Raw genomic sequence first — 15,977 nt, 5'->3', positions numbered from 1 at the left:
CCCCTCTGGTTCCATGAAAGACATGAGCCACTGGAGAGCAGAGTGGTCAGTCCTGACAGTGAAGGGCAGGTCGCCCAGGTAGTACTTGAAGCCAGACAGCCCTCGAGCTTCCGCCTGGTGACGCAGTAGCACATTCAGCTTTATTGAATGACGCCACCACCCTCTCCCTGCTTGGATGGAAAAAGTTTTACTTTGGAGGCTGGTGATTATAGTCGTTCTTGGGAAGAGGCAGGTCTGTGCGAAAGACGTTGCTCTATGGAATATGTAGTTCTTTAGCCAGGTTCCAAAATAAGGGACACAGTCTTATTTACATTTTTAAATTTAGATTTTATTTTTGGTTTTGGATGAATAGTTCATACCCATTCAACTAAATTATTATGTTTGGAGCTAATTTACCTTTTAAATTGAACAGAATTGAAGCAGGGTAGAATATACGGTAATAGGGTAATCAGACTTCCTACACCAACGGGGCGGGGCTCTGACGTACCCAGCTCGGTACTCTATACACCAGTTCCATTCCACCACGGACAAGCCGACAAGAGGGAGGTTTCAGTCAAAGCTCGATCATTTCATTCGGAAAACCTAAAATAATCGAGGCGGAAATCAAGATATTCGTACAGTTCTAAAGTTTATTTAATTTGCCAACAGGAAGTGAACGTTGCAACATATCTACGGGCTGAAATACGGTCAAATCCAGTGTTCCGCTAGCTAGCCGTGCTAACAAAGAAAATCCTTTCTCTTGAGAAATAATCCTCACTTATTCTCTTTAGTTATGAGTCATGTGGTCGTCGATAATCCACACGGTCTAGATCAGCAGGTAAGTGTCTGCATCTTTATTTAATTAATTTAAAACAATCACTGTTAAATTGTAAATTCGTGGCATTTGTATAGAGTTTCCAGCTAGCTACTTCGTGTGAGACTTGCTAGCTTGTTCGTGTGTTAGCTTGCTAGCCACTTGCCGACTGCGTGCTGGTAAAATGGTGGCTGTGTCGCCGTTGATAATAAGTTAGCCCACTCGTTTCGTATACCATCACCACCCCACGGTGTACCAGGTCGCCCCAGTTTCGTTTTTCTCCATAAGGGCAATGGCCTGGTAACGTGACGGGCTTTGCCCCTACTGTTCACAAAACGAATTCACCTATTGTGAATATTAAGCACTTGAAATTTTACTTGGTATATTTTCGCAAATTATAAAAACGAGTATGTATCCCATACAGCGATACCATGTCTAAAAGTGGTTAGGTTAGTTTATTTTGTTTAATTTGGTAGTTGAGTAACAACTTGACGAAGACATAATAGGCTACTTGAAATTCACCGGCCGGCTAGGTGGCCGGTTAACGTTAGCTAGCTAGCTAGCGCCAGAGTCCCTTGAAACGTGGCGCAGGAAATTGTTAGCTAGCTAGCTAACGTTAGCCAAATCAATATATTGTCGAAATCCGTAGGTTGCCAAGTTAACATTCTGGTTTATGGTTTTCACGACGTGGTAAGCTGGTTATTAACTTTGTAATTGTGTTTTTTATATCATTCTTGTTTGTTTATCATCGATCATACATGCGTGCCCTTTTTTAAGCAAAGGCCAGCAGTATATTTATTAACCTGTCATATCATGGGGAACCAGCTAGCTAGCTAAATGGCACGTGATGATTTAACGAGACTTGTGCCAAAGACTTGGCAGAATCCAAAGTTTCAAATACGCCCGTCCGAGCTCATGGTAAAATGTGGGATGCACTGGTAGTTTAGGTATCGAACAATCTGGACTTGTCCAGTTAATATCCAGTTATTTTCCTGTGTTTTCTTAACCAGTGTAATAACCATACCAATTCGTTTCTAATTATTTGCTAAATAATACTATTTGTTTTTCAGCTTGCTGCCCTAGACTTGAACTCTGTTGACGGACAGGGGGGTGGAGGAACTGGTAGTAAGTATTGAGTGTCTTTGCATCTTACACTGATCTTTCTCCAGAAAGGTGTAGAAGTTAAAATGCAATGCACAGGGCCTTCTCTTGATTAAGTTTGATTTACATAGGCCTACACCTCTATCAGGACATTTGACCATTGTTGCACATGGAAAAGGAATTTAAACATACCCTTAATCCCCAAAAGGTATCTAGTTGGTGTTCTGTTTCTGTTAGTGTTGACAGTTTGTCCTTATCTTGTATTGATAGCTTAAATGGTGAGTGACTTGGTCTATCCCTGTATCTGTTACTTGGTGTATGTAGACTGATACCTTTAACAGTATGCTTTTCTCCCCAGGGCGTTACATTCCACCTCACTTGAGGAACAAAGAAGCTTCAAAAAATGGTGAGTAGCCACCCAGACACATGGTGATTCAAGTCAACCGGTTTCCTGCAAGTCCCGGGCCATGTTCTCATCATGTCAACTAAAAACCCATGTATCAGAACTTGGCTCTAAAGCTTTTCTACTCCTCTTCAGACCAGAAACCTCTGAGAAGTAATCTAATTTTCCCATAGCATGGACTTTGGAGAAAGGAAACCAGAAATGGATCTCCTCTGTGGCTTACATTTGTACAGCTAAACTAGGGCACGTCAGGCAAAACCCGATGCTGACGTTAACTCCAGGAAAAGCTGGAGCATGGCATAAGCAGTATTTTGAGTTTTCCGTTGCCAAAAGGATCTCAGTTGAGATTTGCCAACACTGTAAACGGCTCTAGTGTTAATGGCAGTCTGTTTCAGATGTCTGCACAGTCTGAAAGAGACTGGAGAGTGTGGCGGGCCTGTGTGGGGGAGAGAAGCACTGGCTGCCATCTTATGGAGGGTTCATATTAGATCAGTTAATCAGGCACCTGAATTTGACCTACCTCCAACTCTGTTTCAATGCTTTAGAGACTGTGATCTAGTAGGATGTGACTGCTGCTACTAGGACTCCTAAAGGCTAATCTCTTATCCAGAGACATGACATGTTAACTGTCAGAGGAGCCATCCATTCAATGTGTTTTGATTAATCACTGCACATTTTTTATGTCTTGGTGAGTTTCCTTTCACACTTGACTTTTTCTTTGTTGTTTTCTTATTCCACAGCAGGAAATGCTTTTTCTGCTGGTAGACAGTGCGGTTATTCAGTGGCACCAGTAAACCTCTGTAAGTCCCTTCTGTCTGCTTCTGCTGAGGGCAACCTGCATTCCCAGATGCATGAAATAGCCATTTACACACCAGCAAAGCTTATGTGAAGGGGGCACAAGTTAATTCAATATCCACTTCACACATGAGTAATGATAGATTCTTAATTGATGTACCCCTCTGGCGGTTTTCTAAGACGCTTGTTCAAAGACAGTTATTATGATGTAGAAAAGAGAACGGGCGATTTGATATCAATGTCGGCCATGTAGCTTGTTTTTCTTTCTCATCCCTTTTATGCTGACCTTGCAGTGAATCTAATTTTAACATCTTACCAATTCAGCTTTCAACGACGAGCCAGCAATTATGGATCCTTGCATTGTAATCATGGATTTGAGTGTGTGTTTTGGGGCACAATACAATCTATCTTTTTACTCTTGTTCCGGCCGAAGCGTATAATCCTGTACATTCAAGCTCTCGTTTCTGTACATTTATGTAATGTCCCTGAAGTTCCTCCTAAGCAGTACCCTCAGACATGGCAACCAGAGCACCACCAGGGACACAGAAATAGCTTGTATGCTCCTGGGTGGGAGGACATTAGGACTGGTAACTATTTTGCCAAGTCAACCTACAACCGTAGCCTTGGAGTCCCCGGGTGTTATAGGCCCCTTCCCCTCTACCTCTGCTCAGGTTACCCAAGACTGGGCTCCCAGGAGCTGGCCTTCTACCCTGCCTGCAATGGAGGCTGGCCAGACAGATGTGGTACACTCGGACCTACCTGCATGCAATGCCATCTAGGCCCCGCCCTGGCTGAGTTAACCTTGTTAGATGGCTGCTCAGGGGTTCCACAGCTCAAATGGCCTGGCCACGGACACTGCATTTAAACATGTGCATTGTGATGGGCACTCTTAGTGAGAACAACGATGTGAATGAGATCTAATGGCAGCCATGTGTCAAAGCTTGCATTGTAGTTGCTTGCTTGTGATGCATGGTTTTTGTAGGAGGCATTTGATTTTATGGACATTCTGTTCTGCATCACTTGTATGTCTCGCTAATGGCAGAGGCTGCCTAACAAAAAGCAGTATGAACTAGAATATTCCTGCCAAGTCTGTACCTGCTCACATTAGCTAAGTCGGCCACAGTAATGTGATTGTATGCGTTTTATCACAGTTTGGATTGAAGAACACTTGTGAAATTATAATGCTCAATTGACGAGCCGTTTTTGTTTTTCTCTCTCTCATAAACTACTGAATTTCGCAACAAATCATTGCAACATCACCGCTTGTGTTTTCATCTTCCCCGTTGGGTGTCTGGCCTCAATTTGAGTAGTAAACAACTACTGATGCCTAGTTTGCATTAGTAGACTGCTGGACAAGCCAAGAATTTCAGCCCCTCGTCCCGGATGGTTTGTACCACTGGATCCTCCTGATAGGGGGGGGGGGGGATGTCGGATGCATAGTCGTCCAAGGCCAGGTCCCCGGAGTGCGGTCTCTGAATAGCAGTCTTTGAGTCTGCATGATGTGGCCAGCTAGCTCTGTTTGCACAGCACACAGGGATGTGAGCAGTGGGTGTGCGGTGGTCCACAGCACAAGGCCCGTTTGAGAGGCCAGAGAGCCGGTGTGTGAGTTTGAACATGGAGTTATTGGGCCGTGTGTGTGCGCGGGCGTGTGTGTCTATTCACAGAATGAAGTACAAGTGGTCCCAGTCTCACCACGGTGGTGTTAACTTTGTCCCCCTCAGCCTCCTCCTCTGCCCGCACTGATAGTAGTGGGGACATGGATGGGATCGATGACATGGCCATTGTGCGGAGCTGGACAGATCGCTCTGGTAAATGTCTCCCCTAGACTGGGACAGACAAAGACTATGCCATTACAGCGAAGGTGTGTGTGGAGGATGGGATGGGTCTCCCCCTCTTCCCCTGAGTTAGGCAGAGAGACCCCACAGAATACCCCCTATTCACTCACAAGGGCAACACATTGATGTTTGCTATATACATCCTTCTCATCCCTCCTCCTCTGTTCTTTCCTCCTCATCGCCTCCACGAAGACTCTCCTGGATGGGACGGCGGACGCAGCAACGGCTTCGTGAATGGTTACCATGACAACCGCTTGAACGGGAGCTTCGGAGGGCGTGGTGGACCCCCTCGCACTGATAGAGGTGGGCGTGGTGGCTACCGTGGTAACGGGGGCGGAGGCTCATTTATTCAGCCAATGCAAAATGCAGGTGGGGGGAAACCTCCTGTGCTATAGACTACTGTAATACCAGAGCTATGTATAGGGAATGTGCGTATAGGCCAGTGGGCGTTTATATTCCATATACATGGCTCTCAGTAATGCTAGTAGTTGCTAAAAGTAGTGGTTTTGAGTTACTGATGCTGTTCAAAGCTAATTTAGTAGGTAATGATAGTTTTATTAGTAGGTAATAATGCTAATGGTATTATTGTTAGGTAATGGTAGTAAATGTTAGTAGGTAATATTGGCATTACTATGTAGTAGTGGCTTTAATAAAGTAGAAAAATCAATTAGGGATGCACGGTACATCGGCAATCTTATCGGTATCGGCCGATGTGAGTCATTTTTTAATATCTGTATCGATCCGATGTCCAAAACAGGGCCGATGTGAACAGCAGATAATTATTTCTGTTTAGCTGCTGTTGTGTTTCTGAGGGGAAATAATGATGTAAATCTATGATTTAACGGCTTTTCCGAATGTTTTGGAAATAGCGACAGTATTTCCATGTGTTTTTCAGTATGTATAACATTTGATTATCATAGAAACTTGTTTTTATACAGAACGACATCGACATTGATTGACATCGGAAAATATCGGTTATCGGCCATGACGGCAATGTTAATATCTGTTATCGTTATTGGCCAAAATTTTCATATCGGTGCATCCCTAAAATAAATCAATATTACAAAAAGGTGATGCTCATGCATTTATTTTCACTGATGATACGCAGTATGCTTCTAAATGCTCAATCAAAACAAAGAAATCCCTCATTGTCAATAATATTCCTCATTTGCATTCTGTCATGGTGTCTGATCTTCAAATGACACTCCCCATCATCAATACTAGATGGGATACTTGATTGAATCAAATGTTGGGGGGATGCGGTATATTAGTGATGTTTACTAACCTTCACTGTTCCTTTACAGCGTTTGGAGGTTACGACAACAAAGAAGGTGGTTGGGGAGGGGCTCCCAGGGATGCAGCCTACAACAGCTTTGGAGGACGCACTGACAGGGGCAAGTCTACCTTCACCGACCGTGGAGCAAGCAACAGAGGACGGTCAGTATTGTGTGTGTGAGGGGAATGGTGATCTGTTATGGAACTGTGTTTTTGAAAAATTGTGTGTGATCTATGTTGCTTCCGATTGTTGATGTGCAGTATGGTGTAGCAATGTGTAGTCTGCTTGTGTGTAACCCGTTGTTTGTTTGAAGGTATGAGCGTGGAGGTTTCGGTGGGGGGGGGAACAGCCGCTGGCAGGAGGACTCAAGAGACGAGGAGGACTGGTCCAAACCCATGGCTGCCAATGAGCGCCTAGAAAAGTGAGTCTCCCTGGCACATCTGAGAACAATAGTGTTGAAGCATGGAGATGGAATAGAACATTATAGGTCTATGTAGAAGTCAATGTCACATTTGTGTTTTTTTTCTCAATTTTACTGATTTTAATTCTGAGCCTTGCATCAAAGTTTATCTGATTATTAGACCATGCATTACCTGTATTAGCCCATTCTGCAATAGAAATTGCTCATTTTGCTTTCATTCAACTTTGCCTGTCCTACAGTGAGCTGTTCGCTGGTGGCAACACTGGAATCAACTTTGAGAAGTACGACGACATTCCTGTGGAGGCTACTGGAGCCAACTGCCCTCCACACATCGATAGTGTAAGTCAGCTTGTCAGATGATATATAAACACTAGATCTGCTACTGTCCCGTAGGGCTGGCCCGAGTAATTGAAGTATTCCACTATTCGTTTGGTAAGTTGTTATTAGGAGCTCAGTTCAGTGTTCAGCGTTTTAAATTTTTGTCCCAATACTCCAAACCAATACTGGCGTCATCATCATATCAGAGTATTGGAAGCCTGTAAAATGGTATTCGAGACAGCGCTACTCTCCTGGAGGGTTTCATTCCAGTCCAAATCTAGCACCACTGGTGCAGCTGCTCGTGGTGAGCTGCTAGCAGCTACAATCATGAGTATTCCAGGTTTGAGTTGGAGCGAGAACCCAGAGGACAGTTCTGCCACGGAGGGTAGGGTTGTGCATCCCTGTTGACTCTAGCCCTCGGCATCAACAGGACATCTGAAAAGAACTTGATGGGTGCATTCAGTATACAGTAGACTCCAAAAGTATTAGGGCAGTGATGCACTGTTTATTTTCACCATGTACTCCCCCACCTTGGACTTAAATTACAATTTAATATGGGGATAAAATGGTGCAGAACTGGATGATGTACCGATGACTGCAGTGACGGAATGAATTCTGAAGTCTCAAATGCCTCCAAACTCATTGGTCGGCACTTTGTAATGCAGCATGTCAATGGCTGCAGTCCAGGCCTGGCAGAGCCTCAGAGAGAAGGCACACAGCATCTGGTGATTTCTATGGATAACAGCTCTCTGGCAGTCATTGTACTCAAGGGTTCAGCGTCCAAGTGCTAAACATGACTACTTTATTGTGCTCTCTTGAATCGAGACAACGTGAGAAAAGAACTGTAATTTTAAACCGGTTCACCGGATATGGATAAAAAATGTCCTCAATTTCAGCTGACTGAATTTAAACTGTCATTGTATTATTTAGAGTACAGAGGTCACTGTCCTGATGCTATATAACCGTACAGAAATGCAGTTGGATAAATGACATTGACATCTGTGTTTGTGGGCATTTTAGTTCCATGATGTGGATATGGGGGAGATTGTCATGGGCAACATTGCCCTGACCCGCTACACGCGACCCACCCCAGTGCAGAAGTATGCCATCCCCATCATCAAGACCAAGAGAGACTTAATGGCTTGCGCTCAGACCGGTAAGGATTTCAATGGCACCACTGAATCTTAATACCTTTTTACTGCCTGTAAAATTATGACAATTCACGATTTAATTATCCGCATTGGGGATAGCCTGAATGTAAAACAATTTTGGCTATGTGTGTAACATGCAACGTTGGCCTGACAGCGGCATAAGTAGTTTTACCTTAGAGCTCTTGCAGTAGGCCAACCGATTTGCACAATGGTATGACGACCTTATTCAGGTTCCAATCAGTACTTGATAACCATGTCCGTCTCACTAAGTTAAGTTCCTGTCCTCTAGGCTCTGGTAAGACTGCTGCCTTCCTGCTGCCTGTGCTCAGTCAGATCTACGTTGATGGTCCTGGAGAAGCCCTCCAGGCTTCCAAGGGAGGACAGGTATGACGCACACCCTCTCTCTGCCATTTATACACACTCCTGCTGCCCACTGTATCTGGGCCAGTTGTAAGTGTTGTCCTCTTGTGATTGCATCTGCAGGATAATGGCAAGTACGGCCGCCGTAAGCAGTACCCCCTGTCCCTGGTGCTGGCTCCCACCAGAGAATTAGCCCTGCAGATCTACGACGAAGCCCGCAAGGTACCACTCAAGACTCAGAAAAAGACCTCATAGAAACCTGATACACAGAGAAACAAAACCCAACTCAATGTTTTCTTGTTGTTGTCCTTTATGTTCTAAGCACTGTTCTCAAGTTTGCTTTGCCTCCTGTCCTGCAGTTTGCGTACCGCTCGCGCGTGCGTCCATGTGTGGTGTACGGAGGGGCGGACATCGGCCAGCAGATCAGAGAGCTGGAGAGAGGCTGCCACCTGCTGGTGGCCACGCCTGGACGTCTGGTGGACATGATGGAGAGGGGCAAGATTGGCCTGGACTACTGCAAGTAAGGAGGGGAGCATTAACCTAGCACAATGGCTAGTCATGTAGGCCTGGGGACTGGTCTGCGGATCAGTAGGTTAGGGACCTGACTACTGTACTGTGGTGGTTTTTGAGTGCTCATTGTGTTGCCTGTCTGCTTGTCTCGTAGCTACCTGATCCTGGATGAGGCTGACCGCATGCTGGACATGGGCTTCGAGCCCCAGATCAGACGCATTGTGGAGCAGGACACCATGCCTCCTAAGGGCATGCGCCAGACCATGATGTTCAGTGCCACCTTCCCAAAGGAGATCCAGGTATATAGATACAATAGTCAGACCAAGCTCCCATCTTCCAATCTAAAAGGTAAAAGGTCACCGGAGAGAGCTGGAGAACTTTAAACACAAGCGTGTGTTTATCTGTTTCAGATCCTGGCTCGTGATTTCCTGGAGGACTACATCTTCCTGGCTGTCGGCCGCGTGGGCTCCACCTCAGAGAACATCACCCAGAAGGTGGTCTGGGTGGAGGATGGTGACAAGAGATCCTTCCTCCTCGACTTGCTCAATGCCACGGGTAAGACGCGCATGCTTGTCTTATCATGCTAGAATTCGGAAAGTGAGGGTAAACAGAATGGGTTTCTGTCGTTGAGGACACAGTTTAAATAGTAGCCTTTTCCCTCGGCCCCCCCCTCTCCCCATCCTGTGTTTGCCTGTCCTATCCAGCTAGCCAGACAGTGCTAAAGTTAGACCCAGCTGTGTCCTCTAGAGCTATCTATAAACCCGTGCCCAACACTTGTGTAGTTGGGAGAGATGGCTAACAGAGGATACCGGTCTCTGTAGAGCTCAGAGCGCTGTGCATTGTAAATAGGGGGGTGCTGCTCACCACCTCCAAAACCCATGTGTAGCACCCTGTTCACTTACTACAGCTGTTGAGTTGTGCTCCCAACAGCCTTGCGTTTACTGGCCGTGTGGGTTTGGTTCTATCTTATCTTAGTCATTCCCAGTGAGGTTCAGGAAAATGTGGCGGAGACACCAGAGAAACCCGGTGAGTATGAGTAATACACCTTCAGCCAGATACATCACATCCCACCCCTCATCCCTTCCGTTCTCCCCACCTCCCTTCCTCCCTCGCTCCTTTCATTCCTGGTAGGAGCGCATCTTGAGGACCAGCAGTGACTGCTGCTGCTCCTCCAAGAAGGTGGTCTGAGACTGAGTTCCGTTACAAGCGTTCTCCCTTCCTCTGCTTTTAGAGAGGGGGAAAGGTTTTTGGGGGGTTGATTGTCCTGATGCATTTTCTCTAGCGTGCACCCATCTGCCTGCTTAGTGATTGAGTCTGGGCGTATGGGTTAGTTTCTTGGGAACTGAGCCCCAGTTTCAGTGAGTCAGCTGTCAGAAAGACTTGAGCCATGGACCTAGTCCATAAAAAACTGAACACCTGAATCAACTGTGTATGTATTGTCACTCCTGCAGTAGGCTCCAGGCTAATTAAGATGACCCTAGTGTGCTGTTTCCATAGATACTAGTGAAACGGACAGTGTTTGAAGTTAACAAAAAGATGCCACAGACAGTCTAGCAAGGGCAAGTAGTCACCATAGTAACCAGGAGACCTGGGGACGGTATCGTCTTCTTTGTTCTGTTGCCACGCCGACCTTACCCATCTCCACTTAGACAAGAATATAGACATGGACTGGTTGAGTTAACCACCATTTTGCTGTTCCCTATGCAACCCCTCCAGATATCCCCAGGTCCTCACATCATCCTGGCACTGGCTGAGAGAACATGGAGATGTAGAGTTATCCATGAATGAATGAGGTCACCGATTGTAGAACTACAATGGCCTTCTCTTTGCCTCCCCCCACCCCCCTCCCATCCTCTCTCCAGCTGCTGTACTGATGGCCATTAATCCTAAGTGGTCATATATTGAGACCTCACAGTGATATCTGTTATTAACCATGTCAAGAATCAATGTTAATTTGTCATTTTAGGTTACAGATAATTTTGAAACTAGGCTATTTGGAAACTAGACAAACAAAGCTTTCACAAACCAAAAATTAATGGTTGTCAGCAAAGCTACTTATGCAAGCCTGGTCTCCATTTTCAGTTGCCATTTTGTTTTATTTGCTCATGGCTACAGGGTCTGGCTGCACCCAATCTTTCAGTTCCTGCTCCCATCTCTCCTCTGTCACATCTTGATCCACTCTTGAAGACTGTGAGCCCAGTTGTTAATGTGTTTCTCCCTCCCCTCCGCCAGGTAAGGAATCTCTGACGCTGGTGTTTGTGGAAACCAAGAAGGGGGCAGATGCTCTAGAGGACTTCCTGTACCGTGAAGGCTACGCCTGCACCAGTATCCACGGCGACCGTTCCCAGAGAGACAGAGAAGAGGCGCTGCACCAGTTCCGATCTGGCCGCTGCCCTATCCTGGTCGCCACAGCGGTATGGAACACACCCACACACTCACACACACCCGCACACACACTCTCCCAACATTTGAGTGACTGTTGTCTGTGCTCCTCCAGGTGGCAGCCAGAGGTCTGGATATCTCTAACGTAAAACACGTCATCAACTTTGACCTGCCCAGTGACATCGAGGAGTATGTTCACCGTATCGGCCGTACTGGGCGTGTGGGCAACCTGGGTAAGACCTGGAGTTCCTCTATCTGGAAGAATCTGTAACCTGTAGACTTCAGGTTGTGTCTAACCTAGGAGTGTTGAAATGAATCGTTTAAGATGCATCGCAATGCAGACTTGGAAAATTCTGCAGTGACAGTCCATAATCTATTATGGCCTACTAATGTTCCTCGTTTTCTGGCCACGGCTGGACAATGATAACCAGATGCGCCAGATGGCTTGTTTTTCTTAACTATCTGGAATCTTAAAAGATCTATAACACGCCAACTTCAGCCGCTCCTCGCTGTCATAAACCGCCATAAACCTGCCCAGCGTAGCTGTTTGTATTTCAAATTCCTCAGAACCAACACTGATTGGCAAGATCATTTTCAGATCGGGCTCAAAATGTTCTCTATTGAGAGTATCCAGACTGATTAGCGAGTAGCAACGTGAGCTCGCAACATCGGATCGGATGGTCTCACAATGCCAGGACAAAGTTCTAAAGTTCAAAATAACTTCCTGGTAACTAGAAAGGGGTTGCTAGCTAAATAGTTACGATAGAAGACTGGTTACAGTGTACGTATGTAGCTACGGCGTTTCCTATTACGCCACATAATGAACTGAAAATATTTTGTATTTCATAATTTCTTACTTGGTCAGATCCAATATAGCCACGATGCTAAACCCCATTGATTTATGCTAAAAACTTAAGCTAGTTTGGGCTTTAAAACAAATTTATTTTTGACCTGGAAGGGTTCTTGTTACACTGCATATCCATAGCTAGCCAGTGACACATGAGAGCCGTTGATGGTAATGTAGAAAATTGAGGATGCAATGGATCCTCAATCCTCATTGCAATATCAAATCGAATTATTGACAGGATAATCATAATCGAATCGTGAGACCATTGAGTATGCACATCCCTACTGTAACCTGGTATTTGATGGGACCTGGGGATTTACCGTGATGGTATCTAGGCAACAATTATATAGGTTCTGCTGAAGGAATATATAGCCTTTCAGTCAACAGGTAATTTTTTTGTAGCCTCTGTGATGCTTTTTGAATTTCTGCTGTTGCTGTATCACTAAAGCCTCCTTTGTTATTGTGTGTGTAGGTCTTGCCACGTCGTTCTTTAACGACAAAAACAGCAACATAACCAAAGACCTGCTGGACATCCTGGTGGAAGCCAAGCAGGAAGTTCCCTCCTGGCTAGAGAGCCTGGCCTACGAACACCAGCACAAGAGCACCACCCGCGGACGTGGCAAGAGGTATGGACTCCCTCTCTTTCTATCTCTCTCATACTCCCTCTCTAGCATGCTATTTGCAGGTACAGTCACATGCATGTGCACAACTGAACAACCACATATGCTTTCCATAAGCTAATGAGCACAGTTCAAGCCCATGTCGTTGGCTAACTTGGCTAGCTAGACTATGCTAAGCAGCACTAGTTAACGTTAGTCAAGTTTACTTGGTGGGTGGCTAGCTAACTAGCTCGCAGCATTCTGTTCATAGCTAGCCTGCCTGCCTAACAAAGCAGATTTGTGCAGGCGCCATTGCAGTTCGTGTTGTGTTTCCTCATGTCCATGAGTGGCCTGAATTTCGTGCTATATTCCACTGCTTGCCTGCTGGCCAGGGCTGTGGAAAAAAGAAGCGACAGCTGTATGAAATCTACTTTGGTGTGTGTGTGTCCAGGTTCTCTGGTGGCTTCGGAGCTAGGGACTACCGTCAGACGCCCGGGGGAGCCAGCACCTTTGGAGGAGGCCGAGGTGGAAGGGGCACCGGGGGCCATGGAGGCAACCGAGGCTTTGGAGGAGGTAAGACTAGTGTATTCTCATATCTGATGATGAGCACAGGCTCAATATAGGAAACCAATGCTGTGAATGGTACTAGTCATTGTTGCGGGCTGAATTCTCCTCTCAAAGGACCACTCTGACCCAAGCTGCTAAGGGTGACCTCTGGTCTTTGTGTCTGTCCTTATAGGAGGCTTCGGCGGCAACTTCTACAGCAATGACGGCTACGGGGGCAACTACAGCTCCGGCAGCGTGGACTGGTGGGGCAACAACTAGAGGCCATAGGAACAGGTTGCCATGCCAACCCTAACCCACAGAAAAGAAAACCACATGTTATAAAAACTTAAGCCAGACCTTAACACACCCCTATTCCCATACCCCCCCCCCCCACACACACATACACACACACACACACACACACACACACACACACACACACACACACACACACACACACACACACACACTCTCTCCCCCAGTCCTGTGTAGCTTCACTAGCACACAGTACATTGCCAGCTGTGATTCTCTGCTGCTTGCGTGGCTCACTCTGAAGAGCAGCGAGGGGCCAACGAGGCCGCCAGCAGAGCACCACCCACCCCCTGAGAAAGGGCAGAGAGTCGCACCTCATACATGAAGAGTGTGCATAGATGCATCGTCCGAGAGCAACTTCGGGCAAGTTAAGAAATAAAAAAAAAAAAAACTTAAATATTTTTTTGTGTGTAAAAATGAAACACAAGACAAACTTTAATGAATATCTTGAGGATCATTTGTATGTTAATGTACTGTGCCTTTTGAATTTAGGCAGGAAATATGTGTTGTCATTTCACCAAACGAACTTGGCCAAGAGCGCTAAATTGTTCTTACTGTTATTTTGTTTTTGTTTGGTGAAAAGCAGAGTTAAAAAAAAAAAAAAGCTTGTACAAACCTTGGCAAACACTGGGGCATTGTGGCTCGCTCGAGACACGATTCCATTTGAACTTAAAATTAGTGGCAGGGACATCATGTAGCCTTTTCTACGAGGCCGAGTCTAACAGCTACCGGAGCCATCAGTAACTAGCGTCCGCTATCGGGGACTCCCCCGGTTTGCTAATAGGATTCTAACCTTAGGGACGAAGAGTTCGATAACTTTTTTTCTTTTTCGCTCACTCTATCCTGGATAGGCTCCTATTATGGATATGGTAGTCTTCAGAAAAGCCATTCCAGTTGTGATCTTAACACGTAAAGTCATTAAGCTCGGTGTGTGTAACGTACACTGGGGTTGAAACAAGAACACTTAAAGCTGGAATTTGTTACTCCGCAAATTTGAATCGACTTGACAGTGTTACGGCAGCTAGTATGTTATCAAGTGCTAGCTACATAAAGTGGGCAGTGTTTTTTGTTTGTTTATTTTTACTTGAGACATTTTAGTGCGTGTGTAATCGAAAAAACTGACACTCCGTTTTTTGATTTGAGTGAAATGTTTCTCTACAAATATGTATCAAAACAAAAAATGCCTGCCATCTTGTAAGTGAAGTTCCAAATGGCTGCATAAGGACCAGAGCATCGAGGCGCAGTCTGGCTCTGCGTTGGCGTGTACTGTAACCACCAAGAGGGCACAGCCCGGCCAGGCGTTGGCGTGTACCATAACCACCGTTAAACACCAGGCCAAACCGGTATTTTACGCATGCTAGTGTTTTGTTTTTTGGTCAAGGAGGGAGGACATATGAACAGAGTCGCAGGCTTAACTTAATTACAACCGTTTTCTCTTTTCAAGCTGCGTTGGAGGCATGGCTCATCTTTCAGAGACAGGATTTAGAACGATCACTGAGGTTTACCGTCACTAAGGTTTACCCGTCACAGCAGGGACAGGGCAGAATAGGGCTAGGGTAGCACTCTAGCTTCTGGTTGGGGGTAGGGGGGTTAGAGGATACTAAAGCATGGGGCGCAGTTTTCAGTGCACCACCAGAGTAGGCAGTGGCTTTTGTTTCCATTGGCTCCATACACTAGCCGTGGAGACGGTCAAAGACGGGGGGGGGGGGGGGGGGGGTTTCTCCCTTTCCTTCTGGTACATTAGTACTGTGGACCCATATGGGCCCTTCATGAAGCTCTGGCTCAGCAATGCCAGACCAGGCTTCTCTTGAGAGGGACAGCCAACGAGAGGAGGAGAGATGGGGTATTTAACTAAGTGCTCCGTGTCTCTTCTCAGTGTGTTGTGCCTTGAAAACTTTTTTAAAGAAATTGATGAATTTAAAAGCAGATGCACTGACAGTGTTGAGAACTTATTGAATGGTGCTATTTGAGCTAGGTGTGTAGGCCCTTGTATGTCTTGCCCATCGAGTTTTACAAAAGTTATTTTATTGCACATCTAGAATTTTATATAGATGTCTTGGATTTATGTCCTTAAGCTTCCAAATATTGTGTGTAAGGAGATTGTTGAAAAACGCAGCTTGTTTACAAAGGGGAAGGGTTCTTGACGTTAAACCAGGACAGAACTGGGACCACGGGGTTTAGCAGTGGGGGAATTTAGCCATTTGCACACAGATTTCTAGATTCTACTTTTGCTGCTAGTTTTGTGTAATTTATTAAGCATTTTTGAGAAATATTTATTTTTGTAAGCCTCAAAGTGATTCTTTGAAAGTTTCAAGAAACTTGACCAAA

The 15,977-nt window shown here is 45.6% G+C and overlaps 1 protein-coding gene across 4 annotated transcripts; it reads left to right on the top strand.

The window, feature by feature from the left end:
- The first annotated feature begins 531 nt into the window (after positions 1-531).
- Positions 532-14,274, top strand: ddx3xa (DEAD-box helicase 3 X-linked a). 4 transcript variants are annotated; one of them, XM_084451945.1, is made up of 20 exons: positions 532-817; positions 1,864-1,918; positions 2,253-2,300; positions 3,038-3,097; positions 5,120-5,230; positions 6,232-6,364; positions 6,517-6,624; positions 6,864-6,963; positions 7,963-8,098; positions 8,383-8,477; positions 8,577-8,675; positions 8,813-8,973; positions 9,118-9,262; positions 9,374-9,518; positions 9,939-9,989; positions 11,196-11,377; positions 11,461-11,578; positions 12,665-12,818; positions 13,243-13,364; positions 13,531-14,274. In XM_084451945.1, exons 1-20 carry the CDS (start codon positions 773-775, stop codon positions 13,614-13,616), a joined length of 2,154 nt encoding a protein of 717 aa, XP_084308071.1. In that variant the 5' UTR covers positions 532-772; the 3' UTR covers positions 13,617-14,274. The 4 variants fall into 4 exon arrangements, with proteins under 4 accessions (XP_084308071.1, XP_084308073.1, XP_084308072.1 ...); XM_084451947.1 differs by lacking the exon at positions 3,038-3,097; XM_084451946.1 differs by lacking the exon at positions 9,939-9,989.
- Positions 14,275-15,977: the final 1,703 nt, after the last annotated feature.

This window comes from Borostomias antarcticus (genome assembly GCF_949987555.1).
Source record: "Borostomias antarcticus genome assembly, chromosome: 17".
Taxonomy (NCBI): domain Eukaryota; kingdom Metazoa; phylum Chordata; class Actinopteri; order Stomiiformes; family Stomiidae; genus Borostomias; species Borostomias antarcticus.
This window is presented reverse-complemented; position numbering and strand designations above follow the sequence as displayed.